Raw genomic sequence first — 16,294 nt, 5'->3', positions numbered from 1 at the left:
TTGATGTTTCTCTCCCTCTCTTTCTCCCTACCTTCCCCTCTCTCTAAAAAACAGTCTAGGCAGACACTACCCCTCCCTCCTTTCAGGGGGCCTCCCTAGCCCTAGTTCCTTTTGTGCTCGAAGTCATGATAACAGTAATAACAACGGCTAATGTGTATGGGCCAGAGTACTATTCAGAGTTCTTGTACTCCTTAACCCTGACAACCACCTTGGGAGTAGAAAACGTCGCCCTAGTAAGTGGTAGAGCCGCTGTACAAAATCGGGTGGGTGCTTCACAAATGAACGATGCCTTAGTTTCCCTCTGGAGGGGCAGCGGGAGGTGGGTGTTTGCTCCCGACACTCAGCCTTGGTTAACCCATCCATTCCTGTCTTCATCTATCTGGACAGTATTTGTTGAGCGTCTGTTACGGGCCACACACATAGAAGGGAACACAGCAGCCAAGGTTAACGAGGTACCAAATGAAGTTTTGTACTGTACTGCGGACAGTGTTACACGCCCCGAGGAAAATAATCAGGATGTTGTGATGGACAGAGGCCGGGAGGGGAGGGGCTGAGGAGCTGCACACGGGACATCCACGGGCAGACAGGGCACTGAGCCCGGGACCCTGCAGGGTGAGGAGAAATCAGACCCAAGACATGCCAGGAAGAGTTCAGAGCAGAGGGAACAGCAAGTACAAGGCCCCAGGAGCTGGAATTAATCTGCAGGAAAGAAAAGAAGACCAATGTGGATGGAGGTAAAGGGACTCGGAGTGGGGGTGGGGCTGAGATGAGGCTGAGGGCTGTGGGGGTGAGGGTGGGCCCCCTGACACTCTAGACAAGAGACGACTGTGAGTCAGGGGTCCTGGGTGGGGTCAGGGCTGCAGACACTGACCTGGGGAGGCCTGTTTGGAGGCAGAGCCAAAGGTCAAGTGTAGACTGAAATGAGAGCAGCTCCTGCCCCGCAGCCCTTCCAGTCTGGGAAGGAGGAGGCAGCAGCAAGGAGGAGGGAGGGACCTGTGGTGCTAGATCCAAGAGAAGCAGGAAGAGGGGCTGAGACTGAGCTGCTGCTCCACAGGCAGATGTCACCAGGGACCTTGACCGAGCTGTCCAGGTGGCTGTTGGGAGAAAGCCTGACCAGAGTGGGTGCCACAGAATACGGGAGGAGGCTGCAGACAGCACATACAGGAAGAAAGCTGTAAAGACAGTGTGTTTGTTGAGGCTGCCACGGCAAAATTGCCAGGCTGGGTGACTTCAACCACAGACACTTCCTTCTCACACTCTGCAGCCTGGGCCGTCCGAGACTGGCGTGCTGCCCGCAGATTTGGCTCCAGGTGAGGAACCTCTAGCTCCACCCTCATGTGGGAGACAGATCCGGTGTCTCTTTATTTTAGTAGGGCACCAATCCCACCGTGGGGCCCTCCCTTATGACCTCATCTGAACCTCATCACATCCCGAAGGCCCCACCTAAAACCATCATACTCGGAGTCAGGGCTTCCAGTTAGGAACCACGCCGAGAGAAAAGGATTGATCATTGGAGGGAGATGGTGGGGGTCGAGGGGTTGCTTTTTCTTTTTTAACAAGGGAGATGGTAAAGAACGGTGCAGGAGAAAAGACATGCTGTGATTTCATGGGAGGGGCAGGGCTGAGGGAGTGATGGTCTCCAGGAGGCACACGTGTGCAGATGGACGCCGCAGGTGGCGACAAGGACACTTCTCCCTCAGTGACAGGAGGAAAGGCACGGTCTGGGGTGTGGATGTTGCTGGGTGGTCAGACAGGAGGCAGGGCTACCCGTAAGCTCTCTTTGGATTGCTTCAGTGTCCTCAAAGAAAGACGCATGGAAGTCGTCAGCTGAGAGGAAGGTTTGGGGAGGAGCGCCTGGCATTGTGGCCACAGGTGTAACATGTAGTCACTTAGGACTGAGGATTGGAGGGTTGGCAGGCCCCCCAAGGGCTAGCCCAGGGTTAGGAGTGGTGTGTGGAGAAAGCACACCAGTTTGTGAAAGATTGTTAATTAGGAGCAAAGACTCGTAAAGGGGGTCAGGGAAGGTGGGGGGGAATGGAAACAGTAGTGCTGTGGGAAGCAGCTACCACTCCTAGGGTGTTTTTATTAAAACGCAGGAGCTCCGAGGAGGGGCTGCTCTGCTGGGGTCTCTGACTGCAAACTGTATTCAATGACTGGTTCTGGAATGTTCCAACTGCCACTGCTTGGATGGAGCAAGCGTGTGTGACACCGACAGAACAGAACAAGCAGGAAGCGAACAGGAAAAAGTCTCTTTCCCCTCCAGCCTGGTCTCCCCCATGCCCCCTGTTGAAAGAACCTAGCCAGGAGCAGCTGGCTAAGCAGAAATGTAGCTTGCAGTCAGCAAGAGGAGGGTGGGCTTGGAGCGTGGTGAACTGGCACAGCAGGCCTGAATTGAGGAAGCCACTCAGCACCTGTTTCCTCTCACCACGGTAAGCCAGGACTGGGCTTTGGCTAGGTGAGTACGCTGCAGCCAGGTCAGGGGAGTGGGGGGTGCTTGCAACTGAGTGGTTACAATGCAGGGCCCCTGAGTGTAATTGGTAAGGACAGGAAGGTGAGGGTGGGGGAAAGCATTCCAGTTGTTAAAACAAAAAATTTCGCTTCCACAGTGGAAGATCCCTTTTAAAAGAACGGGATTATTAGGCCATTGTTAGCCTAAATAAATAAATAAATAATAAGAAAGAAAAACGAAAAAAAGAAATAAAACAAAATGAAGACGGGTCTTGGGGCACGGAGTCTAAACCACTGGCCGTGGAGGTTTGCGGGCATTTTTATACATCACGGAGGGAAAGTGGAACTTGTTTCGAAAGGATTTACGTTAGCTATAGACAAAGGGGAAGGGAGGGGCTGAAGCCGGACCAGTCCTGCAGTCTGCAAGAAGTGTCTGCTCCTGTGGATTAGTCGTGGGCAGCAGATGGGAACGTTTATATGGAAATAAGTGGAGGCTCCTAAGTAAGTTTCGGTAACCACAAAAACAGCCACCTGGAAATTAACCTTCCATTCTAACCAATAAAAGGGAATGTGAGCAGTCTGCTGTCAGAGCTGGTCCACCGCTGTTAACAGGGTAACTGTTCTCTCCGTATCTAGCCGCTGCGACTGTGATTTAGGACCTCTCTAAACTTTTTTTTTGCCTTGTCACAGTCGATCGACGGTAGTCCTGGGGAAGACCCTTGCTACTCAGTTTGTGGCCCACGAACCAGCAGCAGCAGCAGCAACAGTAGCAGCATCTTGCGAGGAACGCACAGTCCCAAGCAGAGACCCACTGACTAGGGCTCTGCCTTTTAACCGGTCTCGGGAGGTTTCTGTCCACTCCTCAGTTTGAGAAGCGCTGGCAGACTCGAAAATTAGGAGGTGATCCGCGGGTGGCGTCTTGCTTTTGAGATTGTGAAGGGCTCAACCTGGAGCGCACCTGACTGCAGCCGGCAGGGCCAGCGCTGGGAGACCCAGCGCCCCGGCACCAGCTTCCAAAGTGGATATCAGGTAGCAGAAAGCCAAAGTGTCCTCGGGCATTGGGTCCCCAGGGCCAGAAGGGCCTGGCCTCTCCTCCCCAAGTTAATGGGTTCGACTCCCATCCTATTAGCTGGTAATTTATGGTCTAGTGTCTACAGTTTCTCCTTTTTTCCAAGACTTTCAAATGTAGACAGTACCCCTGGATTTCTCTTTGGGCTCTTTGGGTTCGCTCTGGCTCCCCAACTCCGATCCTTCCCTAAGAGACAGGGTACCCGGCTTCCTCTACTACCTCCAGGCCTGAGTCCGGAAGGGTTTGCAAGCAGGGAAAAGCAATCGCTCCCCGATAGTACAGAACATGGCAATGATGGTGAACAAGGGGCGTGGCAGAACGATTGGTACAGCCTGATCCCTACGTGCTCTGCGCGCTGCGGCCTCTTTGCGTCTGCGCAGTTCACATAACTCTCTTTCTGTCTCCGCTGCCGCCATGGCTCCTATGGTTAGTATGGCTCCGCGTGAGGCCTCCGTGCCGGGAGTGGCACGTGGGCCTCCCGGGCCGGGCTCCGAGGCGGCTCGCGCAGGACGGCGTTGTGCGGCGTCCGCCCGGGGCTGGGCTGGCAGGCTGGCCGGGTTGTGACGGGGCTGCCGCCAGGCTCAGCACTTTGTGGGAACAGGAGGCCGCGGCCTGGGACCCGAGAGGGAGAGCCGCAGCTCTCAGAAGCAGCGGCTCAGACTCGGGTCTCAACTCAGCCTGCGGCCAGCAGGAAGCTGGAGTGACGAGCCTGCAGCCTGGGCCACTCAGCGGTCCTGGGGGCACGGCTGGCGGGCCGGAAGCAGCCGGGGTCTGGGCCTGGTTATCTGGGCGGAGGGTGGCAGGGAAAAGGGGACTCGCCACCACCCCTGGGAGCCGCTCATCCGGGAACCTTATGGCCAGGACTCGGGGACCTGTGGAAATGTGCATGCAAGGTGGTCTGATGGCAGAGAGAGGCCCAAGTTTGAGGACCCCTGTAGCGTCCCCAGAGGAAGTTAGTACAGGGCGCAGCTGTGCAGACCCTCTTTGGTCAGGGCTTCGGTCTTTCTTCGCTGGGCTGGGCTGGGCGGTGCTCTCCCTCGTGTCACTGCTGCGGGTTGCCCTCTAACCAGGCTCCTGGGGAGGGTTGGGTTCCTACCGTCCTCTTCGGGACACCCCTGTTAACATGTTCGGCTCATCGACTCTTCTTGGGTGGGCTCCTGCAAGTGCTTTTGCGCACTTGCATGCTTTTGCTTTAAAACCATAATGGCAGGTGTGGGTTTTTTTTTTTTTTTTGTCTTTTTGATATTTCTGGGGGTGGATCTTAAAGCGGTCTTTTCGATTGTAACTAGGAAGAAATGTCTTAAAAACAAACAAAAATCAGTGATTTTCGCAGTAGCTAAATGTTTCAAAAGTTGATGCAATTAACGTGTTTTAGTTGAGGTTCTTTGACGCATAAAGCTAGGAGTGTTAAGATGTGTTTTTGTAGAGGTCTTTTTAGATTCTGCAAAAGCTGTTTATAGTGGAATTACACGTGAGTAGGTGGTACAAAGACTTTAAAATGCTGTTGGCGTTTACAGAGGGAGAAGGTTGATGTAAGCTGCTCTGTGAGAATGAAGGAACTAGAACCTTGTGGGGTGGGTGCCAGCTGATGGTGTGAAAGTGCTCATTCATAGGCTACGTTAGTCAAAAGGCCACGAATTGTTGACAGTAGAGTTGTAATTAACACCCAAGTTCCCTCGCCCTTGCCGGCTGGTACTTGGGCTCCTAGGATGTGCACAGGCGCCGGTGCTGCTCTGAGGAGGGAGGTGAGGCAGGGTTAAGGGACAGCCAGCCATACTGGGACAGGACCCTGGTCTGGGGAGTCAGGACAAGAATTGATTGTAGATTAAAATTGTTCTCGGTACACGTGCAAGGCACATGCATGTCTGTGCCCAAATCTTAGAATGAAATAAACGTTTATGGAAATTTCATGGCACATAAAAGGAAAAGCTCATTTTACTGTGCTTTGTAAACTAGCAGACCTTTGTGCCCACTGAGGCTGGGGCGGCTGGAAAGTGGAGATGGGGCAAGAGTGCCAGAGTGATCTCCCCTTCAAAGAGGATCGGTTGCTCCCTCCTCCGTTCTTGGGTGCAGGGTGGCTTTTGGCACCCTTGCAAAGGGACACAGCACCATGGGTTTTGTGTTTATACGGGCTTTTCCACCTGTGGTGTTTTTGGTTCTTTCAGGGTTTTTTTGTGTGGGTGGGGGCTGGTTGTGCCTTCATCTCTGTTTATATATTTTCTTAGAAAAAGCTTGTGGCGAAGGGGGGCAAAAAAAAGAAGCAGGTTCTGAAGTTCACCCTCGACTGTACCCACCCAGTAGAAGATGGAATCATGGATGCTGCCAATTTTGTAAGTTGCGCCCTTGATGCCACTGGGGCGGTCATGACCTTTGGAGACAGTGCTGAGAAAACCCGTGGGGGCATGTTTCTTCCCCCAGCTGCTAGCAGCCCTGCGACCCTGGCCCTGGACTGAGCTCTGGAGCGTGGTCCAGTCTCCTGTTTCCCAGGCCTGCCTTCTTGTGTGTGTGTGTGTGTGTGTGTGTGTCTGTGTGTCTGTGTGTCTGTGTCACGGAGCTGGGAGGAAGAAACTAGTTGGGCTGTGGCACATTGGTGCTAGGGAACTACCTCCTTGTCTTATTTTTCTCCTTTAGTGTCCAGAAATCTCACTTAAAAGTTACCAGGAAACAGAACAACCTCCTCAGATCCACGTGCCCTTTGCGCTCTGGGCCATTGGAGCATAAGCAGTGGGCCCCGATGCTCAGGGACCGGGGCCGCCGGGGTGCTGGGCCGCCTGCTGCGCTGCGGAGCATCGGGCAGGCGTCTCCTGGGTCTTCCCCACTCCGAGGAAGCAGGGCTCCAGCGTTGGTTGTGAAGTGTGGGCCTCATGCTGACTTGTGATTGGAGCTTGTTTTTTTTCTAGACCTTGCTGTGTACTGAATGCTCCTGTATTTAGTTATCCTGTTTCTCAAAATTCCTCTTAACCTCAAATCTAGGAAAATCGACCGTGCCACATTTTGACCGCGCATCTTGGTTTCAGCGTTTCAATCTTCCTGTCCAGTGACCATGCTTTTGGAATTCAGGCTTCTTACTATGCAGAAGCCTTCTAAGCTTACATTTATCCTTCCGTCTCCAGAATACCAGCTGTTGCCAAGATAATATCATTGTAACGTGAATAGTTTTCAAATAAAGAAAATGAAAAGCTTGGCCTTTGGCCACTGATTGAGCAGGAAGGAGTTCGGTGGCCCTTGTACACATGCCTTTTGGGTCCCTGTCCTGTAACAGGTCCTCATCTGGCTCTTCAGCTCCTTCTCCATCCCGTGGCTTCTTGCTTTTCTCTGTGGCTGCTTTTCCCTCCTAACCTTTGTGACTCCTTCCAGTTTGTGTCTGGTGGCCCTATCCATTAATCCCTCCTCCCTCCCCCTACACTCATCTGTATGTGACTGAGTTTTTTCCTTCTAGAAGTTTTCTGAGGATAGGAAACACGGCTCACTTAGGAGTCTTAAGGTGCAGAGTCAAGATTTCTGATCCAATCACGTTACCCCATCATCCTTAGCTTATTGTGTATTGGAGTTTTAAATAGAGGATAATAGGAGGTTGCAGCTGGAAGGGACTTCATATAATTGTGATAGAAAACCAGAAAGGAAAAATAAGAAAACCAAAAAGAGCTCTCCCATCTGGGCAAAGACTCCTGAAGCCCGTGGAAGTGGAGGCCTGGCCCCGGCTGCCACAGGGCTTTGCCAAGAGCCCATCTGGGGCTCTGGGGCTGCTGCCCCTTCTGAGCTATGCACATCCCCCTGCCCCCCTGCCTCGAACAGCAGATCTGTGATTGTTAGGGTCACTGAATGTTGCTCCTTTTACGAAGCTGAAGAGAACTCTGGTCCTGCCGAGGACAGTGCCTCACACCTCTGTGGGCTTTGGTTGCTTGTACCAAGCTTGTAGCATTTTGGCCCTTGGGTTTCCTCTCTCTCCTTTACCTTTGACCCGCGAGTCAAAGCCTTGGTGGAGCGACACATTTGACCTTGTGCGGAACGGCCCCGTGTGTTCCTGCTGGGGTTTTGGTTTCCTGTTAGCTATGTCACTGAAGTTGGATTGTGCTGTTTCCTAATTGTTCTTCCTAGATTTCAGACCTTATGTTAATAGTTACAGATTTGCTATCATTTTTTAAAAAAAGATTGAACATTTTTAAAATACTGTGTTCAGTGTGAGGACTGTAAGAAATGAAATATTCTGCTGGTGAGACGGGTGAACTGGTCCCTTGACTAACGGGCGATCTGCCGACTTCTACAGGAGCAGTTCCTTCAGGAGAGAATCAAAGTGAACGGAAAAGCTGGGAACCTTGGAGGAGGGGTTGTAACCATCGAAAGGAGCAAGAGTAAGATCACTGTAACTTCTGAGGTGCCATTCTCCAAAAGGTATGGGGGGAGATGGGAGCTGCCCGCCTGCATCCCTGCAGGAAGACCCCTGCCCTCGCCCAGGACGGGTGCTGCTGCTTGTTGTGTGGGTGCATCTGTGAGCTTCTGGGGTGGGGCCCAGGACGAGGAGGCAGTGAGTGAAGGAATGCTGTTAATGGCAGTTAAGTGTTCAACTTCTGGTAGTTTGAAAACGTTTGTTTTTCACAGGCTAAAGTATTTCAAACAGTAAACATGGGCAGACTTGTTTAGATTGCATTTTTTTGTTTTATTTATTTAACTTTAGAGAGAGGGAAAGTGGGGGAGAAAGGGAGAGAAAGGGAGAGAAACATCCATCGGCTGCCTCTCTCCTGCCCCCAACCTGGCCTGCAACCCAGGCTTGTGCCCTGACCGGGAATTGAACCGGAGACCTTTGGGTTTGCGGGGCACAGCCCAACCACAGACCCGTGCCGGTCAGAGCAGATTGCATTCTTGAAAATGAAGACATTGCTCCTGTGAGTCTAAGCCACAGGGAAGAGATTTTACTTATTATTTTTTTTAAGATTTAATTATTTTTAGAGGAGAAGGGAGAAAGAGGGAGAGAACCATCAATGTGTGAGAGACACATGGATTGATCGGTTGCCTCTCTCCTGCCCCCAACTGGGGACCTGGTCTGCAACCCAGGCATCTGCCCTGACTGGTGATTGAATCTGCGACCTTTCTCTTTGGGGGGGTGACACCCAACCAACTGAGCCACACCAGTCAGGCAGGAGCTTTCATTTTTAATTCTATTTAATCCTTACCCAAAGATGTGTTTTTATTGATTTTAGAGAGAGGAAGTGGGGGGAGAGAGAAAGAGGGAGAGAAAGAAGAAAGAGAGAAACTGATTCGTTGCCTCCCACATCCACCCTGACCAGGGATGGAACCTGCAAACTTTTGGTGTATGGGAGGGTGCTCCAACCAACTGAGCCACCAGCCAGGGCTAAGTCTATTTTTTCTTAAGATTTAATTTATTTATTTTTAGAGAGAGGGGGAAGGAGGGAGAAGGAGAGGGAGAGAAACATCAGTGTGTGGTTGCCTCTCATGTGCCCCCTACTGGGCACCTGGGCTGCAACCCAGGCATGTGCCCTGACTGGGAATTGAACTGGTGACCCTTTGGTTTGCAGGCCGGCTCTCAATCCACTGAGCCACACCAGCTAAGGGGAATTCTATTTTTTTACCTTTAAGTGTCAGTGTAATTGTACAAGGACTCTGAAATGTCAGTGTGGGCTGAAGCCACTCTTTAATCCCTGTGGCTTGGTTTCTGAGTGAGAGACATTGGTTCTCTTCCCTGGCTCTCTTACATGGTTTTTCTCTGGGGAATGAAGTTAAAACACTTTACCAATTGGACCTGTTGGGGCGGGGGAAAGTGATGGTGGGAGAATGGAGACGACAATATTCAAACATTAATAAAAAAAGGATTAAAAAAAAAAGAATTGGACCTGTTGCCCTGGCTGAGTGACTTGGTTGACTAGGTTGTGGGTTCGATCCCCGGTCGGGGCTGTGCAGGAGGCACCCATCTATGTTTCTCTTTCACACTGATGCTTCTCCCTTCCTCTCACTCTGAAATCAATAAATATCCTTGCGTGAGGATTACAAACAGGAGAGGAAGAAAGAAAGAATTGGATATGTCTATACGTAGCTCCTAGCCCAGAGCCTGGCATGTACTTAGGAGCTTTTACTCATGCTGTATCAAGTAGTGGAAATTCAAAAGTGTGTTAGGACAAATTGGTTATAATTAAGCCTTTGCTTTTATTTTTAATGAGATCAGTCAGGAGATGGCTTCAGAGCATAAGTGAAGGACTCGCACTCTGCCTGGCCGGATGGTTTTCTCTGTGGAGAAGGCGGTTTGAGAAGGAGACCGAAGCACCTGCAGGGCGGGACTCCAGGGCGTGCGGAGCGTTGAACTCGCTGGGCTTCTGCAGAGCCCGCGGGGAAGATTCTGTGGTCTTCCGCGACCTGCTGTCCGCGTTTGTCAGTTTGTGTGAGGTCTAACACAGCTTCCTTGAGTCTTCCCCAGTTTTCTGTGCTGCACCCAGTGACGAAAGAGAGGCACCTTAGTCCCCTGTTAAAGCTTTCCTCTCTCCGTCAACGTTGGCTAAGCGCTCACGGTGCTCCCAATCTAGAACAACTGCGGGGGGTCTGAACTTCTGCAGCTTTTCACTTAGCTCCCCCAGCATTCTGGTGTGAACAGTTCTAACCGCCTGGACTTGAATTAGCCACCTCCCCTGGATACGGTGCGATAGAAATAACAGGAAAAAAGAATGCTTGTCAGGTGGAGCACCCGGAGTGGTTTTCACGTGGGGGGCGTGGGCAGACTTGAGCGGAGGTCTTCGTCTGTGCGGACGCCGCTGGGCCAGCGGAAGCACCGTATGTTGCTGTGCCGCACGCCGCGCACCCACGCTTCTGTGTGCGTTACACAGGTGACCTGCCCGTGGCGCGCAGTCGTGACGTCCGTGCATAATGTGCATTCTCGCTTTCCCCCAGACATCTGGGCAAACGTGCGCATTGTACACGGCAAAATAGTCACCCTGCTGACCAGGGTCCATCTCTTGGAGGTGTGACTGTTCATGAACGTTCGGGTCCTTGCTGACTTGCCGGTTTGCCTGTGCTTCTCATTCGGTCCTGACTGAAGAGATAGCCCGTTATGAGTCCTGTTTCACTGAGGGAGAGACAGAGGTTGGAAGGTTACCGTGCCCCGTAGTGCGTTTGCTTGGTGCTCTATCCCCGCTTCCCTGCGTTGCTGTGGGAAGGTGCTGGAGTGGATGAACCCGGGGCCTCGCACGCAGACAGGTGCGAGGAGGGGGGGGCTCTTGCTGCAGAGCCGGAGCCCGGGGGGGTGGGAGCAGCTGGCCTGGGTGGGGCAGTGAGTGTCCCGGCAGAGGCGAGAGTGTTGGTGGGATACCCCGAAAGCTCAGGCCCCGTGACCCGAACGCCCTGTGGAGGGGACTGAATCGTTGAGGTGACGTGGAGGCAGTCCTTGGAGCTGGTGGGGGCCCGGCCTTCTCGGTGAGAGGCACCGAGGTTGTGCGCTTCGTGGTCGATGAGCTGTGAAGCCTTTCTCCAGTGGCGGCTGAAAACCACGTTGTAGGCGTTCGCTGCGGCTTCCTGCACGACTCTTCCGCCTTCTGTGTTCTCGGTTTTATTGCCCGAGTAGAGGAACTGGCTGTTTTTGTCACATCATGGGCCTGTATGTTTGCCTCTTCTTCGCCATTTTGAAAATTACATCTTGAATTGTAAAAACTTTGAATCCAGGGTTTCTTAAAAGTGACAGTGTTTCAGAATGCATGGAGGCTGCGTGTACAGCGGAGTTCTCAAGTGTTCTTTCTCTGCAGGTATTTGAAATATCTCACCAAAAAATATTTGAAGAAGAATAACCTGCGTGACTGGTTGCGTGTAGTCGCTAACAGCAAAGAGAGCTACGAATTGCGTTACTTCCAGATAAACCAGGATGAAGAAGAGGAGGAAGATGAGGATTAAAACTCACTTACCTGACACATTTTGTACAAGTTCTTGAATAAAACATAGGAACCAAACCGGTGGTTTTCCTTGTATCTCTGCAGTGTGCACTGAACAGAAACTTGGAAATCATAGTAAAAGGGCTTCGCTCGGGCCGCCGCTCACCCCTCTGTAATTAGACTTTCTGCCTGAAAACGCCAGTCCCCGTGGAGGTCGGACGGAAGTGGGAGAGTGGGTCTCCCGAGGGGACTGGCGAGGATTTGACCTGGAGCAGGTGGGTGCGGGTGTGGACTGGTGAGCTCCGTCATTCACTGTTGTACTTTGAAGAGTGACAGTTTTATCTGGCGCTTTTCTCAGATTCGGGAGTACGACACGTGTGGGGACTCCGGACCCGGGGAAAGCCGCCCGGTGGCTTCGGAGTTCTCCTGCGGGAAGCTGGCAGCGTTGCTACAAATGCAGGGTTCTGGGGTGTCTGTCTTTTTAGATTACAAATTACTCTGGTTGCCTGTAATTATTATGTGTGTTAATCTGTTTTCTTTCTCTAGAAGTGAACTGTGGTCCTTTGGTGTTGCAGCACACCCTGCTGTGCCCCAGGAAAGGGTTTGGAGAGCACCTCTAAAAGTCCTAGGTTTTAAATTTAAGGAAAGTGAACAAAAATGAATTTGTAAATAGATGTCCATTGTCCAAGTTTTTGCACCATGCTGTCACTTTGGCTTCCAGCAGGGGGAGCTGGAGGTGAGAACTAGGACAACTTCCAGATGTCAGCATCTGTGGGTGGGGGTGGAGTCCTAGGTGGGAATTCTTTGCTGCCCAGAGCTGAGCCTTCAAGGTGGGAGGGGATGAAGGACAGGCGATTGGGAGACAGGCAGTTCAGGCTGAGAGAATGTCAAGGTGCCCAGGGTATGTTTGCTTCCCAGCCGTTGAGGCCCTGGCTGGATTCAATGTCGGGAGTCATTCTGCAAACTGGCGCTATGCAGAGTCTTGTTCCTGCGTGGTGCTGGGGTGGGGAACGAACGCGAGGTCTGCTCTCGGGACCTCGCTGCCCGGCGTGCAGAGGCTAGAGCTCCGTTCCATGGCGGGTTCTCCGGCTGCGGCCATGGAATCGCTGCTGGTGCAGTGAAGAACTCTTTCGGGTGACTTTGGAAAGAGACCGGAGGCCTTATAAAACCTAAGCAATTCTGCAGGAATGTCTGCATTGTCTTAAAATTGCGGTGTATAAAACCCATGTTTTTAAAGAGCTTGCCTTACAGCTCATTTCCACACCGGAAATTCTTGTGCTAGAACTCTTGTGCTTTGCATAGCTGGAAATGAGATGCCGGGGTCCTGCCTCGGCTCCAATTTAACATTTGGTGCTCCTTGTATTGAATCGAACGTGTTCGGGCTTTGCAATTTCATTTGTGGTGAGGGCTCTAGCGTTTTCTATTTCTATGCAAATTTCCCGAAGCAGAATTGTTTGCACGTTGCCCTGCCCTCGCAGAAGGCAGGGTTTCTCCCCGTCTCAGTGCGGCGTCGGTGCGCGTTGGCGCATCCCGCCCGTGCCGGGGGACTGTGTGACTTGGGTTTGCGAATCTTACTTGTGCGCTGCATTAGCATTCCCTGTGGTAATTCTTAGTGTCGTTGTAAACTGTCAACCCTGGGTTGAAATTAGAATATAATTAAAAAAAAAGAACCTCCGATTTTAAAACTTGTGATAAAATTGAAGCGTCGGTTTTCCTACGCCTTTTGAACTCCTGTAGCTCAGCTTTGGTCGCATTGTGTATTAAAGTGGCTAACTCTTGGCTACGTTACTGTGCAAGGCTGCTTTTTTCCTCTTTTTTTTGGATTGGCATATTAACCTGTTCAGGAGCAAAAACTGTCCTCACCGATCAACTGCATTGACAGTGACCTTGGCCTTCATTATGCTCCAGAAGAAAACACCCTTTGTCCCACTTGCTGCACCCCAGTTTGCCCTGGGGCCTCAGGGGCCCCTGCAGTTGGCCAGAGTGGAGCCCTCCGAGCAGAGTTTCTTCAGAGCTTTGCAGACAGACCAGCGACTTTTGCTCCTGGGGATGACGCAGGGTGAGCCTGAGTCACATCACAGCCATTACAGCAGCTCTGCCTGGACCCCGTTTCGGCCGGTTTCCTTTGCCTCTGGTGTCCTGACTCACCTGCCTAATGTAATACGTGCAAGGTTCCGGGATGCACTGGGGGCTGGGGCACGGGAGCGGCAGGCTGAGGTTTTTAAGACCTTTAAAAAAAGCGCAACAGGGAGGTGGAAGCGTCTTGCTCTCAGCCGGTCACCAGCCTCCTGCCTTGGCTTGGCCAACACTGCCCCCCACTTGCAGGTTCAGTGTTTTCCTTTCAGAACCCCCAGCAGCCCCTCCTCCCTGGCTGTACCAGTCGCGACCGACCAGGCTTGTCCCGTCTCCGTGGTGCCCTCGGAGCCCTCCAGGGGGGCCCCCAAGCTGAAAGACCCAGGTCCTAGCTTCACCAGCGGCCCAGCTCGGAGGGGTCCGACAACATGGGGGGCAAGCAGGGGGTTTGCTCCCATCCAGTATGGTTTACGACAACTGGTCAAAACTACAGAATAGGGGTATTCAGATCTCAGCCCTTTTAGGGGGATGCTTGATTTTTTTGGAAGGTGGGCAGGACCCCAGGGAGGCCATCATGGTCCCTGGTCAATTCACTGATAGCCTCAGGAGAGCCCGGAAGTTGGCTTTGGGGGCCCATTTCCATTTTTCCATTCCCTTCCTCTTGCTGCTGTGGTCCTTCCTGTGACTACGTCTCCTCACCCCGCCCCCCCCAAGCTTGTCAAGTGTTGGAGGCCTAGCCATGTGTGGGGAGGGGGGACACACCTACACATTCAGCAGTGCTCCTTGGTAACCCTGGGCAGAACACAGGGCTGGCTGGGGGCAGAAGCCACCTTGGGGAGAGCCTGGCCGGGGGACAGGGGTGGTTCCTGCTGGAGGCGTGATCAGCTGTGTGACCAGCCGCCGCAGCGCCTTCCGGAAGGTAAGGAAGAGGCCAGGCCTGGGGGGGTTGCCATCCAGCACAAGCAGCTGGGGGGGGCTGCCTTCAGAATGCCACCCCCGTGGTGCTTAGGGAGGGCCTAAGAGTCTGTAACCCAGACTGCTCCCTACCTTTGGGAGGGGCCAAGAACCCACATTCCTTTTTTTAAGGCTACTTCAGGCCAAGTTGAAACAGTATAAGCACTTCCTCAGGTTCAGGGCCAAGGCCCCAGTCTGCCTTCCTGAGAAGTCTGTCCCCGCCCCCCAGCACCCCAAGGGATTTGGGTTCCGGTGGGGCAAGGCTCCCCCTTGAAAAAGTGGGCTTCAAGGGCAAGTGAAGCCTTGGCACACAGGGGCGCCACCCATTTCAGTGGACGCCGTCACGCCGCCGGTGAGGTGGGCTCGCCTGCTCTTGAGGCCAAGTCAGAGCTGTGAACTGCGCAACTGGCTGGGTGTCCAGTGGGGGCCATCAGGTGGTCGTGATGGGAGATGGTGCCAAAGGCGCTGTCCTCGCAGGACTTGGCAATAAGAACTCTCCTTTAAATTTTACAGATTTCTAGCCAAAATTCGTCTGTTCCCGCCACTCCACATTTCCTGGTTTTGCTTTAGGTCATTAAGTAACAATAGTCATGGGGCTGTAGCCCTGGACGAGAGCAGGGTGGGGAGAGGATCCGGAGTGATGAGCCGCACAGATAACTTGCCAAATGAAGCAGTTGGAACTGTTCTTTCTTGAATGAAGCCTGGTCTTGGGAATCAGAGCCAAGGTTAATGGTGTGTGTGTCAGGGGGCAGCTTTCTGCTGGTGGGAAATACTGTGCGTTTCTCTAAGGTGGGACCAGGAATCCGTGGAAGTGTCCTGAAATCATCCTGCAAGCTAGGAGGGGTTGGGCTGGTGACTGAGGGCTGGGCACGTTCGGTGGCACAGAGGGTTTTTTTCCTGGATGGTTACCAGGTCCGCAAAGAGCGAGGCAGCTTCCTCAGGGCAAATGCAGCCCTGGGAGCGCCATCAGCGAATTGGGATCCCTCCGCTAGATGCCCAGTGATGCGGAACATGGCCTTGGACCACCAGAAGCCCTCTGCTTTCTCAACCCACCTCCCCGCTGCCTTCCCCTTTGCCTACCAGGCCGCCTGCCCTGGGCTCCTTCATCTCTGCAGTGTGGTTCCAAAGCCACTTGGGAGAGACAGAGATTTGCAGCCCCCGGCTCTGTGAGCCAGGAGGCTACACGGACTTGCCCTCGCCCAGGAATGAATGAAGAGCAGCTTTCGCTCTGGGCTTGCTGGCAACTAATTTGGATGGGAAGGGGGAGGAGAGATTAGCTACACATCTTTCTGGGCCATCCATTGCCTTCGGGTCACAGCTTGGGCACGGCTTAGACTCACCATGGCTTGGGTTGTGGCCCCCTCCCCAAGAGGTCTTGCACTGGGCAGGCACAACTCTCCTGGTTTCCCAAAAGCCCCAGGAAGGGAGCGCCCTCCTGGCGAGGTGAGGGTGCCTGCTCTAGGTGAGGGAGCCGGCCAGGAAACCTGCGCCTTAGAGTAGCCCGCCGCTGTGACTGGCTTTGTGGCGCTCGTTTAACATTCCAGCCTTGCTCCCGAGGGCTTTGGCTTCCGTCTTCACCTTTAACAACCCAGGGCTGTGGCTTCCATCCCACTCCACACACAGGTCGCTGCTGAGAGCGAGTTTGGGGCGCAGACAGAGCCGAGCCGCCCCACCCCCACGGGTCTGGGGCCAGCCTGCAGGGGGGTTTAGGAAGACAGCACGTGGGCAGTGGGAGGGGGTGGGACGGTGTGAGGGAGGAGCCAGCCTGCAAGGAGTTTTCTGGAGGAGTCGGACCCCCGGTCAACGGGGGAGTGGCCCTTCCCCGAGTGCGGGGCAGATTTCTTCTAAGCTGCTTCCAAAGGCTGGCTAGAAGGGTGTTGGGGCC

At 53.2% G+C, this 16,294-nt stretch overlaps 1 protein-coding gene across 1 annotated transcript; it reads left to right on the top strand.

The window, feature by feature from the left end:
- The first annotated feature begins 3,880 nt into the window (after positions 1-3,880).
- On the top strand, positions 3,881-11,460 carry RPL22 (ribosomal protein L22). The gene is made up of 4 exons (XM_024554173.3): positions 3,881-3,943; positions 5,743-5,847; positions 7,785-7,909; positions 11,260-11,460. Exons 1-4 carry the CDS (start codon positions 3,932-3,934, stop codon positions 11,402-11,404), a joined length of 387 nt encoding a protein of 128 aa, XP_024409941.1. The 5' UTR covers positions 3,881-3,931; the 3' UTR covers positions 11,405-11,460.
- The last annotated feature ends 4,834 nt before the right edge of the window (positions 11,461-16,294 follow it).

This window comes from Desmodus rotundus, chromosome 3 (assembly GCF_022682495.2).
Source record: "Desmodus rotundus isolate HL8 chromosome 3, HLdesRot8A.1, whole genome shotgun sequence".
NCBI classification, from domain to species: domain Eukaryota; kingdom Metazoa; phylum Chordata; class Mammalia; order Chiroptera; family Phyllostomidae; genus Desmodus; species Desmodus rotundus.
The sequence above is the reverse complement of the archived record's forward strand: the minus strand, read 5'-3'. Positions and strand labels throughout refer to the sequence as shown.